The sequence below is a fragment of the Nicotiana tomentosiformis genome, chromosome 8 (assembly GCF_000390325.3).
Source record: "Nicotiana tomentosiformis chromosome 8, ASM39032v3, whole genome shotgun sequence".
NCBI lineage: Eukaryota > Viridiplantae > Streptophyta > Magnoliopsida > Solanales > Solanaceae > Nicotiana > Nicotiana tomentosiformis.
Genome location: NC_090819.1, coordinates 15,948,045 through 15,967,351, shown reverse-complemented (window position 1 = coordinate 15,967,351; position 19,307 = coordinate 15,948,045). Strand labels below are relative to the sequence as shown.

The 19,307-nt window shown below is 39.4% G+C and overlaps 1 protein-coding gene and 1 long non-coding RNA gene across 3 annotated transcripts; both read right to left on the bottom strand.

Annotated features, from left to right (window-relative positions):
• Positions 1–542: 542 nt before the first annotated feature.
• LOC104096552 (uncharacterized) lies at positions 543–4,452 on the bottom strand. 2 transcript variants are annotated; one of them, XR_001969340.3, is made up of 4 exons: positions 4,323–4,452; positions 4,046–4,100; positions 1,264–1,371; positions 543–1,132 (listed from the first exon to the last, which is right to left on the bottom strand). It is a non-coding gene; the product is annotated as an uncharacterized lncRNA (long non-coding RNA). The 2 variants fall into 2 exon arrangements; XR_011409992.1 differs by lacking the exon at positions 4,046–4,100 and having other exon boundaries at positions 4,323–4,440.
• Positions 4,453–15,512: 11,060 nt separating this feature from the next.
• On the bottom strand, positions 15,513–16,120 carry LOC138897108 (uncharacterized). The gene is made up of 2 exons (XM_070183065.1): positions 16,015–16,120; positions 15,513–15,931 (listed from the first exon to the last, which is right to left on the bottom strand). Exons 1-2 carry the CDS (start codon positions 16,118–16,120, stop codon positions 15,513–15,515), a joined length of 525 nt encoding a protein of 174 aa, XP_070039166.1.
• Between the last annotated feature and the right edge of the window lie 3,187 nt (positions 16,121–19,307).

Below are 19,307 nucleotides of genomic sequence, written 5' to 3'. Positions count from 1 at the left end.
AGCGAATTTTGTATTCCTTTGCATATTTATACACTAAATAAAAACAGCGTTTGGCGACGGCCGCATTCCGTCGCTAAATCAATATTTTCCGTCGCTACAGTTGTTTAGCGACGGATTCAAGTTTGTCCATAAAATGCTCGTAGCTAGGCTTATAGCGACGAAAAGTACCAAACCGTCGCAGAATTAGCGACGACATATATCTGTAGCAAAGTTTAGCGAGGGAAATAACCGTCGCTATATTGCTTGTTTCTGTCGCTATTTTGACGTCTTTCGTCGCTGCAATACATAACAAAATTCGTCATTTGTTCTTATAGCGACGAAATCGTCTGTTGCTAGACGTGTTATAGCTAATTCTCCCTGCTTTTTGCAACAAAAACCTTTTGTCGCCAATTCGTCGCAAGATTTAATTTTATGCGATAATTTTATTTACGGAAAGTATCCGTCGCTAATTTATTTTTAATATATTGATAATTTTTTAAAATTCTTTTTATTTATTATTTTAAATGTACTCTGTTCAAGCATATTACATAAAAGCTATTAAATACACTTAATAAAAAGTCACTGATATTAATATAAATTAACAATATATTCAACAAGGTCCAAAATATATAACATAATACATATAACAATATCGTTAAGTACAAAAAATCTACAAGGACCAACAATAAAGTCCAAACAAAGTAGGCTAACTATGTGAGGCTGGAGAGTTATGGTCATCGTTAGAACCCAATGCATTAACCTCATCAATGTTAGCAGCAATATAAGATGTAGGAACTGTAGGTGCCACATCTAATGGGTGGTTGGTAAGATCAGTATTTGGCTGATGCGAGGGTAAGAAAACTAATTCGCGTACCCACTCAAAGATTACAGGAACTATATGATCTGTCAGTGCAGGAATCAATCGCATCACTAACTCATCCAGATTCCCAGTCAGTGTTGATTGAGCATTTGGAGGTGGTGTTGACGATGTAGCATCAGATCCAAAAGAGCCATAAAGATTTGGCTCGTAGTAGCATTTTGGTTGAGATCCAAGACCATATACTCTTCTTTTCTTTTCTTCTCCTGCGACTTGATAATATGCTTTACACTGATCAATATCAAATTAAGTTTGTGTTTGTTGTTGTAATATCTCCTGATATTTTTCTTGTAGAAGAGTTAATAATTAGTGAAATAAAAAGACTAAATAATATTGAGCATTCAATTTTCAAAATGAAAAAATATATGAAAGTAAAGTCAATAAAATTATTTTAAAAGTTATCTTACATGTACGATTCGGGATTTCTCAGCAACAAAATTTTTTTTATCATTACCATGTGTATGGACGTGCAAATGCAACTCACTTGGTGTTGAATCTCGACTCTTTTTAACAGCCTATATAAAAGTTATTCAATTAAGAAAATAGAGCAACAAAAGAAAATGCTCAAAACTGATATGCATACTGTTGAAACACCAAGAAAACCAACCCCTTTAAAACCCACAGCTCATGCTGGTCTACAGAGCTAGATTCTGATTCATCAGAATCAGATTGTGAGTAGTTAGAGTAGTATTCTGATTTATTAGTTCAATTCTGCAGCTAAATTCAGAAGATGAAGTAGATGTGGCTCAAGGAGAGTTCAAACTAGATTGCCTCAAGCACATTCCAGTAGAACAACATATTCAAAAAGGTAAAGATTCAAAAATAACAATACAGTATACCATCCTAGCACTTTCAGCAAGTATTACCTTTGAACCTCAATAAAGGGAACCTTAATAATCATTTCAGACAATACAAATCCAAAGAACAACATATTCAAAAAGGTAAAGATTATGTGAAGACTGAACAACATATTCACCTAGCATTTCATCCCATAGACTTATAAAAATAATAAGTTCCAATGGTACATACTTACTATAAAGGGTAGCCTAGCACATGAAGCTAAACAAGTGTGAAACATTTGCCTGAAACCTATATATAGGCAGAAGTAGATTTTAGAATGTATAAAGAGGAAGAGTATAGGATTTCCATTTAAAAAACGGTTACATAAATGTAACTCGCCCTGACTACAGTAATCCCACTTTAGAAAGTCTTATGCATCCCACTAATAATTCCATACCAGTTTTTTCTAACAATAACAAGCACCAAACAATATACCATCCCAACGCTTTTAGCAGTACAACGTCAATCTAGTACTGAAGCACAAGTCCTATGCATCACACTAATACACTCTTTGCAGTCTTTAATACCATATGTATTATCTGGCTACTCATGGCCTAAGTTGTTCGTCCAAGCAGGTGCTAAGTTACAAATAACTTAATTACTAACTCTCAAGGACATGAAGCCTAAAAGAGAATGTAAGAAGGACAGCATGCAACTGGAGCACCAGTTTAAGCAAAACCAATACAGACTACCTTCTCCAACACCAAAGAAACTTAGTCTACCTAAATCATGAATTATTATAATCATGAATCCACAGGTTTGCAAGGAATCAAGTCACAATGCAATCATTCAACAATTTACAAAAATGTCAGTTAACAAGTTCCACAATAAGAAGATCATCCCAATTCTTAACCACCATAACCCGACAACACAAATGAAATGAAGTGTGCATTACTAACAAGAACGAATGCTCTAGCCACTAAGAAACTAGTACAAAATTATCAACAAAAGTTTCCTACGACAGATTGGTGCAGGTGAGCTTATGTCATGAATTCTCAGGTGAGCCTTCACTACTCTGTCTAACTAAATTATGGCTCAGTTTCAAAAAATATAGAATGACTACGCTTTTGTTAGATACTAATATTAAACAAGAGTTTACCATGGAAGTTTATGTAAAAGTGAAAAGGTGACAAAGTAAGAAATATAGTTTCTGCTTTTGGAAAGAAGTGCAAGTGAACTGGATATATGAAAAAGAAAAAGAGAATATGGGTCAAGTAAGTAGACATGGACGGCGTAAAAAAGGTCATAAGATATTATCATCCAAGAAAATAGATTAGCCTATAGCTAGGTCACCAAGGAAGGTGGCACTCTTGTAAACAGAAAGCTCAACAGCTAGAAAGAAAGAAATCAACACCTAAAATCCCTTATGGAAGGTCAACACAAACTTCTGGGAGAATTTTCTAACTTCAATCTCATTTCTATTAAGGAAATGAGACAAAGACCAAATGTTGTACACTACCAACTCTTAAAAATATTACTTTTCAAACACCAAACTGAACGAATTGCTATAAAGGAATTGATCGCATTGGCACGTCCCATGCTGAAAATTGATGTTCCAAAGTCAAAAGAGCTCAAAAACAGTTTTCCTAGGAAAGGGGAATACATTTTGAGGAGGGAAATCTAACAATAGTTGGTGTCATATGGGCAAGACAGTCAAGTCAGAAATTTTATCCTTCTTAACTATTTCAAATTAAAAAAATGATCTTGTTTTTTTACTAAGTTTGCAGTGAACTCAGGCATCCAGCAGTACAAATTTGCAGAAATCATTGTTATATGGGAGAAGATTGTGAGGTCCTACATCCTAGTCAGATGGCAATGTAGACCAAAGGAAGCACTGACAATCCAGAGAAGCTTGAACATTCTAGAGAACAGGGTCCAAAAATTAGAGACGAACTGTGGACCTCTAGTTCACAAATTTTGAGCTTGGAACAATCATGGAAACAATCAATTAACACTTTGGCTAGTTGACAAAATTCTACTAATTCTAACATGGTTTATTCTTGGAAATATTGAGAGTTATGGACTAAAAAGGCCATCAATTGTACCATTAACACTCAAGAATACACAAGGAAAAACCCCTGTACTTGACATTGGTGCACAAAATTTTTTCAGCGCAACAAATTTTTCTAGCGCACAAAATTACAGGCAGACATGGCTATTTCTGCAGAATTTTAAACTCATTGAAAGCAAATGAAATTACCAACAATTCTCTTTAATAAGAAAAATAGTGTTCCGAGGGAAAAAAATAATAACAAAGAGTAGAGAAAATCTGGAATAAAGATGGAGAAACTTTGAAAAGAAAACACCAAAATAAAGCACAAGACATGATGAAATCAAAAAGAAGCTTACCTTATCAAGGACATACAATCCCTAAAATCAACGCACGACTTCGAATTTCAGAATTCTGTAAACACACGACTTCGAATTTCAGATTTTCGCTGCAAAAAAATTGCAATTTCAAAGGGTTTCTTCTATTTTTCAGATAGGTAAGTAATAACCCCCTACCACGGTAAGATAGGTATAAAAAATCACTTTTTAACACAAGAAAAGTAACAAAATTGTCAAAGATTTGACACTTAATGTGAACACTTAATTTGTCAAAGATCAGAAAAAAGCAAGCCCATACCTCTAAGAACAAAACCCCTTTGCAAAAATGGGAAAACAACCCGCCACTAGTTAAAAAAAATGGTGACCTACGCTGCTGAGGTCTCAGCGTTTGTTGAGGACTGCCGAGGCGTCGACTGAAAAATATTAAGGACCAAGAATTTCTGCCTTCGAAAAAGAGGAAGAGAAGAAAGAGGAAGAAAAGACGGAAGAAATTGGGGTGTTTATGCCCTAATGGTTGGAATGTCTTTTATCTAGGGTAATTTTATTTTTGGAACGGAAATTTAGCAAGAGATCGAAATTCTGTCGCTAATAATAATTAATGAAATTTTATTTTAGAAAATTAGTGACGGAATATTTTGTCGCAGATAACTTTCGAATGCCTTGATAAGTAAAATGAATTCTGCGGCGGATTTTTTGACGTTAAATTCGTTGCTAAGTTTTAATAATTTTTGTCGCCCAATTTTCGTCACTAATTTTGTAGGTAAAATAAAGGCGCTAATATTTAGCGCCAATTTTAGCGACGAATATAAGTTTTTATTGCTAATCCACCGCTATATTTGATACGAATTATCTTGTAGCTTATTTGGCGACAAACTACAAATTTCGTCGCTAATCCGTTGTTATTTAGCTACGGAATATCTCTTATCGCTAAATCCTGTTGCTAAACGCAATTTTTTTTGTAGTGGTATCAATGTAATTGTGTATTAATCTTTAAACTGTATGTAGTAAATGAGGACATCAATTTTTTGGTGTATTGCTTTCTAAGTGTTGTGGCGATGAAGACAATGTTTGTTTCTCTTCAAATATTTTGTCCTATTTAGGTTTATTTTTTACTGAGAAACTTTTGTCAATTTATTAATTATTATAACTTATGATTATATGGTTATTATAAAATAAATTATATTTATCATAAAAATTATCTTACTTAAGCACAATTGTATTTAAAATAAAATGACAAATAAAATATTTTGTATTTGAATCGATCTAGAATCTAAAATTTTGAAGAGATTACACCATTATAAGTATAAACAATTATAAGGTTATTTAAGTCATTTTAACAGAAAAAGAGCTTATCAGCACTTTTTTATCAAATACTGCAGCAACTTATTATCAATTTCAGCACTTGAATCCAAACACGTAACTGCTTATTTATTAAATCAATTTCAGTACTTAATGCTTATCAGCTACTTCGAATCAACTAATCCAAACGGGCTCTAAATCATCGGTTCTTATAAGTTATAAAATTTATGTGATAAAAACTTACCCGCACTGGATGTTTACACCTAATGTAGTTAAGTTAATCATAGAACACAATATCAGGTCTATTAGGAGTCTTATTTTAAATAAATAAAAAATAGAATTAAGTCATACTAACATAAGTTAAAAAGAATCAGGGTTACCGTCAGTTCTTGATTCTTATTTCTTTTATTCCTATCTTCTTATGGCGCTCTTTTATTTCCGATCTACTTCCGAAGTTTTGCGTCATCAAGAGGAGTACCTTTAATGGTACGAGAACTTTCATTATCTCCTTCGCCAAAATCAAGTTGCTTGATTTAATGAACAACTTGAAATAAAGGAAAGATGAGTCAATTGAAAGTTTCACCCTCCATTTAGACCCTGAAATTCAAAACTGCAAGATCATATTAACCTATTATATATATTTTGCAGATTACTCTTCTCATTATGTATGCTAAATTTTCGTCTTGTTAAGATCCATCATTAGTAAGGAAAAACCAATTCAATTCTGAAACAATATAACTGTGCAAAGCAAATTTCTATTTTGTAAAGTTTTTTCGTTTGTTAATCTTCATATGTGTTCCACTAAGAGTATGCTAAAGTAAATCTTCTTTGTTACGTTTAAAATGTTTAATATATTTTTCAAAGTTAAAATGTACATATAAATAATGATAGTTACGCTAGTAGAAGGAAAACTAATTTTTGTATTTGTAGAGGCCAGTGATGGCACTGAAAATGAACAAGAAATTAATGTCGTCATTCATTAACGTTACAGACCGAAGCTTTGCAAGATACTATTAAGTATTTTTAATATTATTGTTTAAGATGATATGGAAAATACATGGTAATTAACTATGGTTAAAGACTAATACTTGTAGTTAAATAATGTAACATGTGTTATTTGTTTATTGGATGGGTGTAAACACCCGACATGGATAAGTGTTTACCAATTTATGTTCACTGTCTAATGTGATGAAAGTGGACAAACCATCAGAACAGTTATAGCACAAGATTAAATATAATTTATCTTGATTATGATAGTGGTTTAATTTCGGACCAGTAGAGACAAGAATTTTATACTGACTTAACAAAAATAGTTCTTTAGTCCATTCAATATAATAAAATAATTCTCTAGCAAATTCTCCTTATACTTGCATGAGTCACGAAATAAGATCAAGCTATTCATTAAAAAATACATCAGATTTCTTTTAATACTAATAGGATCCTATAAACATGAATTCTAAAACTTGAATGTGAAAACTTAACCAAGCAGACATGAAAAATAACAAGATACATACAAGAAAGAATAAACACACACCATATTTGAGGAAACTTCTCTTAGAGTAAGCATGATAAATTAAAATTAGACAGAAAAATATACTAATTATTCTAACAACTGAAACGCCAAACATATGAACACAGGCAAACACCATTAGACATAATCTCGACATGCACTCATGCAGTAGGAATTCAACATGCATAACTGCGCAAAAATTTAATAAACTATCCCTGTAAAGGAATCAATGAATTGATATAACTAAACACTTTAGCATTTTCTTGAAGGGAGCCCTGGAGCAACGGTAAAGTTGTCTCCGTGTGACCTATAGGTCACGAGTTCAAATCGTAGAATCGGTCACTGATGCTTGCATGCATTAAGGTAGGCTACCTATATCACACTCCCTTGGAGCGCGGCCCTTCCCGCACCCTGTCCAGCGTGAACGCGAGATACTTCGTGCACTGGGCTGCCCTTTTTTTTTTTTTTTTTTTTACTTTAGCATTTTCTTAGAAGATTCACAGCTTCACTTTAAATTTCATTCACATAAGACTCCAATTATAAAGTCCATATTATTAGTCATACTACAATTGAAATGGAGGTTTTAAAGCAGTCTACGAATATATCTATATCTTGTAAATACTGGGTGCGGGTACAAAGAAACTGAAAAAATCTATTTGGCAACATATTACCATAACTCAAGCTAGCTCTATGACATCTCAGAAGACAATCTTCTTGTATATGATCGAAATAGATTTCGGCCTTCGCACATCCGATCGAGTTCGAACGATGGTCGATCGAACTGAGACTCCAAAGATGGAACAAATAAGCCTCGAACCCGAGGGGTCGATCCATGTCGAGTTGGACATCGTTTTCGAGCTCTAGTCCAAATCGAACTATGACACAGAGTAAAGCTATCATGTTTATGATCCAGAGACCAACCAATATTGACCCCGAATCAATTCGAGAGCTCGAGCTAAGATCGAGAGCTCGAGTCAGAATCAATCTCGAACCAAGATCGAAGGCTCAAGGCAAGATCGAGCTCACAGACAAAAGCCGTTGCAATCCCACTAGCGAGAATCTTGGCAGAAATCGTGGAAAAGCTGATTTATCATAGGTCTATTATGCTTAGAGCAAGGTCCCTCTATTATAAAGGGCATGGTTATTATTTATGAAAGGGCAAGTTTTCTCAGGCTTACATTGTAATAAAAACGCTATATTCTTCCACAGTAAAGAATCGTTCTTTCAGATTTCTTAAGTTGATTCTATTTGTTAAGTCCTAAGATTCATTGTTCCTTACAACTTTTATTAAGTTACGTCATATATCCTTGGAACCACATATAAATTCAACTCTATCCGTTTTTCGGGTAAAGAGTTTGGCGCCCACCGCGGGGCCCGAGGATAACAGTAGTTCTTTGATACGAATCTGAAAAGACACGCCATTGTGTTTTGCGCTTATTTCCGAAAACATCTTGAATTTCGGATCAGCTACGAATAATCATCAATCAAATGGCTTCACCAATCGATAACGGGGACGGTCTTCAAGACGAAAACAACAACTTGACACCTAGTACTGAAAGACCACTTGTGAACACCGTTGGAGCTCGAATCGGAGTGCCAATTGATATCAATTCGCATGTAGCCATTGAGGTGAACCTACATGTTGAACCCGAAAATAGCATCCATGGTGGAACTCGGTCTGTGATTCGAGATACTCATAACGTCGAGGAAAACAGTGTTAGCTTGCGTATGATTTTTGAAATATTGCAAGCCCAACAGGCAGCAATAGCCCAGTTGCAGAGCCAAACCCAGCTACAAAGCAGGCCGGAGCCCAATCCACCCCGAGAAATCACCCACAGAACGGAACTAGCCATAGTGAAGTCAAATGAGCAAGAATCGGGGACTACTCCCGAAATTGCTAAATTACTCGAGAAACTCACAAAGCGAGTCGAAGCCAACGATAAAAAAGTAAAAACTTATAACTCTAGGGTCGATCAAATCCCGGGAGCTCCACCAATGATAAAAGGGTTGGATTCGAATATATTCATGCAAAAACCCTTTTCCTCGAGCGCAGCCCCGAAACCAATCCCCAAAACATTTCGTATGCCAGAAATTCCCAAATATAACGGAACGACCGATCCCAATGAGCATGTCACTTCTTTCGCATGTGCCATCAAGTGCAATGATTTAGAAGACGATGAAATCGAATCTGTGTTGCTGAAAATATTCGTAGAGACCCTCTCGAAGGGGGTGATGATTTGGTATCACAACCTACCGCCAAACTCCATCGACCCGTTCGCCATGTTAGCAGATTCTTTTGTAAAAGCACATGTCGGCGCCATAAAAGTCGCAACAAGGAAGTCGGACCTCTTCAAGGTGAGACAAAAGGATAGCGAGATGTTGAGGGAATTCGTATCTCATTTTCAAATGGAACGAATGGACCTACCACCAGTCACAGATGACTGGGCCATTCAGGCTTTCACTCAAGGTTTGAACGAGCGAAGTTCGACGGCTTCACGATGATTAAAGCATAACATGATCAAATACCCAGCCATCATATGGGTCGACGTGCACAATCGGTACCAATCAAAAAATAGGGTCGAAGATGATCAATTGGGGTCAGAACCCGTTGTTCGAGGGGTTACTCAGGCAAAATAACAAAAGAAGTGATTGAAGTCATGGCTCCCGAGGGCTGATAAACAGAAACAGTTTCGATAGGCCTGCCGGATCTAAGGAAGCACCTCGGTTATCAGAATATAAATTCAACGTCGATGCATCCGCCATCGTATCGGCTATCGGACGCATCAAAGACACTTAATGGCCTCGACCCATGCAAACCGATCCTGCCCAGAGGAATCCCAATCAAATATGCGAATACCATGGCACCCATAGCCACAAAACGGAAGATTGCAGGCAACTAAGAGAGGAAGTAGCCCGATTATTTAACAAAGGTCACCTTCGGGAATTTCTGAGCGATAGGGCGAAGAACAATTTTAAAAATAGGGATTTCGGCAAGCAAAACGAGCAAGAAGAACTGCAGCACGTCATTCACATGATCATCGACAGTGCCGATACCCCTCAGGGACCAGTGCTTAAACACACTAAAACATCGATTGTGAGGGAAAAACGATCTCGAACTCAAGATTACGCACCCATAGGGACTTTGTCCTTCGATGATGAAGATGCAGAAGGAGTCATTCAACCTCATAACGATGCACTGGTAATATCCGTACTCATGAATAAAACTAAAGTTAAGCGTGTGTTGATCGATCCAGGTAGCTCGGCCAACATCATCAGATTGAAGGTCGTAGAACAGATCAGCATGCAGGACCAGATCGTACCCGCAACTCTGGTTCTAAACGGATTCAATATGGCATGTGAAACCACCAAAGGCGAGATGATCCTACCAATAAACATGGCCGGAACCATCTAAGAAACGAAGTTTCACGTGATCGAAGGTGACATGAGATACAACGCCCTTTTCGGAAGGCCATGGATCCACAACATGAGAGCTGTACCTTCGACCCTACACCAGGTCCTCAAATTCCCAACATCGAGAGGTGTCAAAACAGTGTACGGAGAACAACCAGCCGCAAAAGAAATGTTCGCCATCGAGGAAGTGAAATCAATATCCTCGCCTTCGCTAATAAAGGAATCGGGCTCAGAAGGAGAACATGACACCAAATAGCAATCACAAACGTCGGTTTCGACCCAACCAGATAACCAGAACATCGAAGAAGATGGTGATCAAAGGGTCCCTTGATCTTTCATGATTCCCGATGACTCCGACGCCACCAAATCAACAATTGAGGAACTAGAGCAAATCACACTAATCGAGTACTGGCCCTAGCGAAAGGTATACTTGGGAACGGGGTTGAGCTCCGAACTCAGGAAGAAACTTGTTCAATTTCTTATCGATAACATTGATTATTTTGCCTGGTCCCATTTAGATATAACAGGGATTCCACCGGACATAACGACGCATCGGCTAAACTTGGACCCTAAGTTCAGACCGGTGAAGAAAAAAGAAGGCCCCAATCTGAGGTAAAACACGCATTCATAAAAGACGAGATAACCAAACTTCTCAAAATAGGGTCCATTCGGGAGGTGAAATATCCCGAATAGTTAGCCAATATAGTTATAGTGCCTAAAAAAGGAAACAAACTTAGAATGTATGTGGACTATAAGGATTTAAACAAAGCATGCCCCAAAGATTCTTTTCCTACCCAACATCGATCACATGATCGATGCCACGGCCGGACACGGGATCCTCACTTTTCTCGATGCCTATTCCGGGTATAATCAAATCCAGATGAGCCCAGAGGACCAGGAAAAAACTTCATTTGTCACCAAATATGGAACATATTGTTATAATATGATGCCCTTCAGGCTAAAAAATGCAGGGGCTACTTATCAACGCCTAGTAAATAAAATGTTCGAAAAACAAATAGGTAAATCAATGGAAGTTTAGATTGATGATATGTTAGTTAAGTCCCTGCGCGCAGAGGACCATTTGACCCATTTGCAGGAAACATTCGAGATTTTGAGTAAATATAACATGAAGCTCAATCCCGAAAAATGTGCTTTTGGGGTCGGTTCGGGCAAGTTCCACGGCTTCATGGTGTCGAATCGAGGAATCGAGATTAACCCCGATAAAATCAAAGCCATCGAAGACATCACCATCGTGGAAAGTGTGAAAGTTGTACAAAGGATAACAAGACGGATTGCAGCCCTAGGCCGATTCATTTCGAGATCATCATATCGAAGTCATAAATTTTTCTCTCTACTCAAAAAGAAGAATGCTTTCCCTTGGACCCCGAAATGCCAATAGGCATTAGAGGAACTAAAACGATATCTATCGAGCCCACCACTATTTCACACTCCAAAAATATACTAAAAACTCTGTTTATACTTGGCAGTATTGAAAATCGTAGGTTCGGGAAGAGCAAGGTATGCATTTCCCATTTATTATATAAGCCGGACCTTAGGAGAAGCAGAAACCAAATATCCACACTTAGAAAAACTGGCACTCGCACTGATAAGCGCCTCTAGAAAGTTAAGACCATACTTTCAATGTCACCCTATACGCGTATTAACCACTTACCCGCTTCGTAATATTTTGCACAAGCCCGAGCTATCATGCCGATTAGCTAATTGGGACGTCGAATTCAGTGGCTACGATATCGAATATCAACCCCGTACGACCATCAAGTCTCAAATTTTAGCAGACTTCGTGGCCGATTTCACGCCAACCCTCGTATCCGAAGTCAAAAAAGAATTATTAAAATCGGGTACATCATCGGGGGTATGGACCCTTTTTACGGACAGGGCTTCGAACGTGAAGGGGTCTGGGCTAGGCATAGTTTTAAAGCCACCCACGGGTAACACTATTAGGCAATCTATTAAAACTACCAGGTTGACTAACAACGAGGCCGAGTATGAGGCCATGATTGCAGGTCTCGAGCTAGCTAAACACTTGGGAGCAGAAGTCATTGAAGCCAAATGTGAGAAGTTCTAGAAGATAGAATGCAAAGGTATTTAGACAAACTACTTGTCACTTTGCACCATTTCAAACAATGGACTTTACGGCATGTTCCACGAGAACAAAACAGTGAGGCCGATGCATTTGCGAATTTGGGATCGTCGGTCGAGGAAGGTGACTTAAGCCCGGGGACTGTTGTTCAACTCTCGAGATCTGTGATCGAAGAAGGTCACGCCGAGATAAATTCTACAAGCTTAACCTGGGATTAGAGAAATAAGTACATTGAATACTTAAAGAGCGGAAAGCTCCCATCGGACCCTAAAGATTCAAGGGCATTACGGACCAAAGCTGCTCGATTCACGTTGGCTTCCGATGGAACGCTATACCGAAGGACATTCGATGGACCATTAGCAGTATGCTTGGGTCCAGGAGATACCGATTACATCTTATATGAGGTGCGCGAGGGCACTTGTGGGAATCACTCTGGTGCCGATCCATTAGTCCGAAAAATAATCAGAGTAGGGTATTATTGGATCGATATGGAAAAAGATGCGAAGGAATTTGTTCGAAAATATGACAAATGTCAAAGGTTTGCACCAATGATCCATCAACCCGGAGAGCAACTTCATTTAGTCCTATCCTCATGGGCATTCATGAAATGGGGAATGAATATCGTCGACCCTCTGCCATCGACACCAGGTAAAGCTAAATTTATTTTATTTATGACTGACTATTTCTCTAAATGGGTCGAAGCACAGGCGTTCGAGAAAGTAAGAGAGAGAGAAGTTATAGACTTCATCTGGGATCATATCGTATGTCGATTCGGGATACCCGTCGAAATAGTATGTGACAATGGGAAACAATTTGTGGGCAGCAAAGTGACGAAATTCATCGAAGATCACAAAATAAGAACGGATATTATCAACACCGTACCACCCCAGTGGGAACGGACAAGCCGAATCAACGAACAAAACCATCATTCAGAACCTAAAGAAGAGGCTGAACGACGCTAAAGGAATGTGGAGAGAAATCCTACCTGAAGTCCTTTGGGCATATCGAACGATGTCAAAATCTAGTGCGGGGGCAACCCCGTTCTCCTTAGTATATGGGTCCGAAGCATTGATACCAGTCGAAGTTGACAAACCCAGTGGCATATTTCGATACACAACAAAAGAATCAAATAACGAGGCTATGAATACTAGCCTCGAATTATCGGACGAAAAGCAAGAAGCTGCTCTCGTCCAATTGGCCGACCAAAAGCAACGAATCGAAAGATATTATAATCGAAGAACTAAGCTCCGCCATTTCAAGCCCGGGGACTTAGTGCTAAGGAAATTCACCCTCAATACCCGAAATCCAAATGAAGGAAAACTAGGACCAAACTGAGAAGGACCATATCAGGTTCTCGAGAACGTCAGAAAGGGATCATACAGGCTCGGTATTATAAACGGCAAACAACTATCAAGCAATTGGAATGTGTCACATCTAAAACGATACTACTGCTAAGGTACGACCCCTCCATTATTCATTTACATTTCAAAACTGATCCCTGCAGAAGTCCGATCAGGAGCTAAAATGGATCCTTCGATACGAAGCAATAGATCTGAAAGCACGCGTTGCACTCTTTTTCCCTTAGACCGGTTTTATCCCAAATGGGTTTTTCGGCAAGGTTTTTAACAAGGCAACCAATGATTGTGCTCCACTTACAACAGTATCCGAGGCCTCTTTACAATCGACCTCGAATACTGGGGGGGCATTAGGCCCTCAAATACATCAAGTTCATATGCAAGAAAGTTATTTCGCAACAATAGGGTTCCAATAGGAAAAGTGTAAGAGCCAAATGGTCAAAACGAACCATGCTTGATTGGCTCGAACCCAGGCGCGAAACATGAACACATGTGTAGTGACTTGAAAAGAAAGTTCTCTTCTTTACCGATATCTTATACCCAAGAAATATTCCTCTATTTTGAGATTTATTACGCAAACAGAATTAAGATAAATTCGACCATTACGCCTACGAGCTACATTACTTCGAGTTCGAATCATTCACTTGAGACTAAGCCTACGGGCTACTTTTATTTCGAGTTCGAGCAAGTACTCACTCGACCTTTACGCCTACGGGTTACAATACTTCGAGTTCGAATAATTCACTCGACGACTAAGCCTACGGGCTACTTTTTCGAGTTCTAGCAAGCACTCACTCAACCTTTAAGCCTACGAGCTACTTTTACTTCGAGTTCGAATCATTCACTCGACGACTAAGTCTACGGGCTACTTTTATTTCAAGTTCGATCAGGCACTCACTCGACCTTTACGCCTACGGGTTACATTAATTCAAATTCGAATCATTTGCTCGACGACTAAGCCTACGGGCAACTTTTACTTCGAGTTCGAATCATTCACTCGACGACTAAGCTTACATGCTACTTTTATTTCGAGTTCGAGCAGGCACTCACTCGACCTTTACGCCTACGGGCTACATTACTTCGAGTTCGAATCATTCACTTGACGACTAAGACTACGGGCTACCTTTTTAAGTTCGAGCAAGCACTCACTCGACCTTTACACCTACGGGCTACATTACTTCAAGTTCGAATCATTCACTCGATGACTAAGCCTACAGGCTACTTTTCAAGTTCAAGCAAGCACTGACTCGACCTTTATGCCTACGGGCTATATTACTTCGAGTTCGAATCATTCACTCGACAACTAAGCCTACGAGCTACTTTTATTTTGAGCAAGCACTCACTCGACCTTTACGCCTACGGGCTACATTACATCGAGTTCGAATCATTCACTCGACGACTAAGCCTACGGACTACTTTTATTTCGAGTTCAAGCAAGCACTCACTCGACCATTACGCCTACGGGCTACATTACTTCGAGTTCGAATCATTCACTCGACTAATAAGCTTACATGATACTTTCATTTCGAGTTCGAGCAAGCACTCACTCGACCATTACGCCTACGGGCTATATTTCTTGGAGTTCGAATCATTGAATCAACTACTAAGCCTAAGGGATACATCACTTTAAGTCTGAAAAAATGCTCGATCGATCATAGAGACTATGAAGTCAAAATTTGATTAAGTTGTTTAGATACTTGTGAAAACATTCATAAAGGCGTGAATAAAGTCTTCACGAAACAGAAGCAAGTCGGCAGAATTATCAATATACAAAATTATCTACATGGTTGATTACAACGTAAAAACTAAGGACTAAACTTCTTGGTCATCCTCAGGAGCGGTCTCTTCTTTATCAAGCTCCCCCCCATTCTTGGATCCGCTCTTGCTCCCATCATCATCATCATTGTCATCATCATCGTCATCGAAAACCAGAGCTTCAGCATCGGCTTCGAGCTTTTTGGCCCTTTTTATCTCTTCAGCGAGATCGAAACCACCAGCATGGATATCCTCGAGGGTTTCCCTTCGGGATCGGCACTTAGCTAGTTCGGCGACCAGATGTGCTCGAATATCGGCGGTATCAGCTGCCTCTCTTGCTTGGACTTGGGAAGCTTTAGCATCGGCCCGATAGACGGCCACGAGTGCATCCACATCGGCCTTTGCCTTTTTGGCATCAATTTTGGCCTTGGCAAGTACAGAGGCCAACCGAGCCTCAAGCTCCTCTATTCTTCTTGCTTGAACCAAGCCTTTTTCCTTCATTTTCTGAAGTTGCGCTGGGCTCGAGCAGTTTTTTTTTCTACAGCAAAGCGGTCCATACCTTCTTTCCACTGCAAAGACTCCGTTTTTATTACGTCAACCTCCTCACAAAGTATCCCGATCATCTTAATTTTTTGCTGCAGCTGTGAGACCGAAAAGTTAGCCATCGTTCCAGTATCAAGCCTATAGGCTTTCAAAAGTATCATTACCTGCTCAGACAAATTGGTCTGATCTCAGTAAGCCTTGGACAACTCAGCTCGGAGGTCTTTTATCTCCTCTTCTCTCTGACCTAAGAGAAGTCTTAGGGAGTTCCTCTCATCAGTAACCCGTTGAAGGTCGGCCTCGTATCGACGCAGCTCGTTTTGAGACCGAGAACATGCTTCTCGATGAACAGTCGCTGCCTACAAAGAAACAAGAAACAAAGTTAACGAAAAGTAAACATAGAGGTAGTACTGGCAAAATAATTTTAAAAGCTTACCTGATTCAAATCCTGCCGCACACCGTGAAAAAGATCTGATTCATCACTAGTACCGACAACATCCTCGATACCGGTAAACAGGTCACGAAAGGGATCCTCTCCATCGTGAGGCCTGTCTAGATCGAGGCCCCCTAAAGCTTGGGCTTCCCGAATCACCCCAGCAGAAAAAACGGGAAAGGTAGGCGAATCTTCGATTGCTGCTACCCCAAATGAATCACCTGGAGCATTCTCTTCGGTTCGAAGGGATTCGAGGGCCCCTTCAGTCATATCCCATGCCCGTTGGCTCCGATGAGATACGTCTTCGATCTCCAATAATTCGGGGACTCTACCCAAATTTTTCTCCGGTATATCCTCAGTTCGAGGCGGAGCCTCGTGAAGCATCATTGATCCAGCTGCCGATGGGGCATCGGTGGTTCTCTTCGTTCGGGCTGCCAGAGCGGACCCATCATTTTCTTTTTCTTCATCTTCATCCCTTATACGCAGAATTAATTCCGCGGTCAAAGGAATGACATTCTTGTTCAGCTTACGAGTCGTCCTCTTCTTCGGTTTTGGGTCTTCGGGAACGGGGACTCTTTGCCTTTTGTTTCCCTTCACCGGTTTTGGGACAGAGGCCAAGATTTCTTCCTCATTGGACAAAGGCCTCAAAATCGAGTCTTTACCCAAACCTGCATATGGAAAATCTTAATAAAATATTTGAAAACCACCTCATTCGAATTATCAAAGAGTACGAGAAAAGGGCTTACCATGATTTTTTGCCTCTTACTGACCCTTTGACAAATCACGCCATGAGCGCTCGTCATATGTGGAGGTCGAAACAAGAGCTCGTGTCCAGTTCTTGAGATCGAAAACTGCTCCGGGCATCCAAGGAACCGCTACATCACAAAAGGGGGGAGTGTCGATGAGAAAAGAAATAAAAGAACAAAGTAGAAGTAACAGCAGGATCACACTTACGTTTCATATTTCACTCCTCGGGAAATGGCATCTTTTCAGCCGGAATCAGGTTCGAAGTCCTCACTCGAACGAATCTGCCCATCCAACCCCGATCTCTGTCTTCCTCAATGCTCCAGGACAGAGCCTTGGTAGCCCGACGCTAAAGTTTTATTAACCCTCCTCAAAAAAGTCGAGGACGGTACAATCGGATAAGATGGTCGAGGGTGAACGACATTCGCTCGATTTTGCTCACAAAATATCAGATCAGGATAACGATCCGCCACAAAGAAGGATGGACCTAGCCTAGGGTTACCTGGTATTGACAACAGAAGTCAATAATAACGGAATCGACCTGACCTAAAGTGAAAGGGTAAGTATACACATTCAAAAACCCTTTCACGCAAGAAGTGATATCTTCGTCAGGGGTAGGAATTATTATTTCTTTTTCATCCTAATTGCAATCCTTCTTTAGCTGTTTGAGCTGCTTCTCGGTTATTGAACACATGTACCTCGATACCGGCTCACACCGGCCCGGGACCAATGAACCTTTATCGATCTTAAAATCTGAAGTAAGAACACACGTCCCGGGAACACACTCCTCAGGACATGGTTCTGCCGGTGTCTCATTGGCGGCACACTGTGAAGATGAAGCCTTCTCTTTCTAAGAAATGGTTTGTGATGTTTTCGCCATTTTCGAATTCAAAGGTGAGGAATAGAAGAAAGTGACAAAGATTTGATAGAATTGAAGAGGAGCTTTTGGGAAACACACAAACTTGCGAGTAAATTAGAAAATACAAAAAGAGACTTAGGAAGTTTGGAAGATTGAAGATGTAAAAGTGTTAAATGGAAGGGTTATTTATAGGCTTAAGCGATGGCGGTTCAGTATCAGCGGTGGTCGATCACTGTCTGACATACATTAAATGCCTTGAAAGACTAAATCGACGCGACAGCTATCACATGGGTCATGATCGAGCCCGAAGGGGACGTCAGGTTATAATCCGATAAAGCTGTTAAAAAATCATATCGTTTATCACCATATTCTTCCTGAAAAACGAGGGGACTATCTGTATACGGTCGAAATAGATTTTGACCTTCGCATGTCCGATCAAGTTCGAATGATGGTCGATCGAACTGAGACTCCAAAGATAGAACAAATAAGCCTCGAACCTGAGGAGACGATCCATGTCGAGTTGGACATCATTTTCGAGCTCTAGTCCAAATCGAACTATGACGCAGAGTAAAGCTATCATGTTTATGATCCAGAGACCAACCAACATTGACCCCGAATCAATTCGAGAGCTCGAGTCAGAATCGAGCTCGAGCCAAGATTGAGAGCTCGAGTCAGAATCGAGCTCGAACCAAGATCGAAGGCTCAAGGCAAGATCGAGCTCACAGACAAAAGCCGTTGCAATCCCACTAGCGAGAATCTTGGCAGAAATCGTGAAAAAACTGATTTATCATGGGTCTTCCACTGAGTATTTTTATTATGCTTAGAGCAAGGTCCCTCTATTATAAAGGGCATGGTTATCATTTATGAAAGGGCAAGTTTTCTTGGGCTTACATTGTAATAAAAACGCTATATTCTTCCACAATAAAGAATCGTTCTTTCAGATTTCTTAAATTGATTCTATTTGTTGAGTCCTACGATTCATTGTTCCTTACAATTTATATTAAGTTACGCCACATATCCTTGGAACCACGTATAAATTCAACTCAATCCATTTTTCGAGTAAACACTTCTATTTTTGGACCTAGTGCAATAAATGATATGCTCAATTTCTTTTCTAGTGCAATATACATAACAAAAATTGAAGCAAGCTGATTTTTTGGGAGGTTGGAACACACACCACAAATTGATATATATAGTGTGAGTCTTTTATAACGCAACATTTAAACCACCACAAAAAGAATTATTTTGTGGGGCTAGCACAAATCTATAGTAGGAT

Excerpts from the sequence above, each read along its gene's own strand:
- LOC138897108 (XM_070183065.1), bottom strand. The coding sequence starts at position 16,120 with ATGGCTAACTTTTCGGTCTCACAGCTGCAGCAAAAAATTAAGATGATC. Across the intron at positions 15,932-16,014 it reads GTCTTTGCAGTGGAAAGAAG|CAAGAAGAATAGAGGAGCTT; the intron begins GTATGGACCGCT and ends GCTTGGTTCAAG.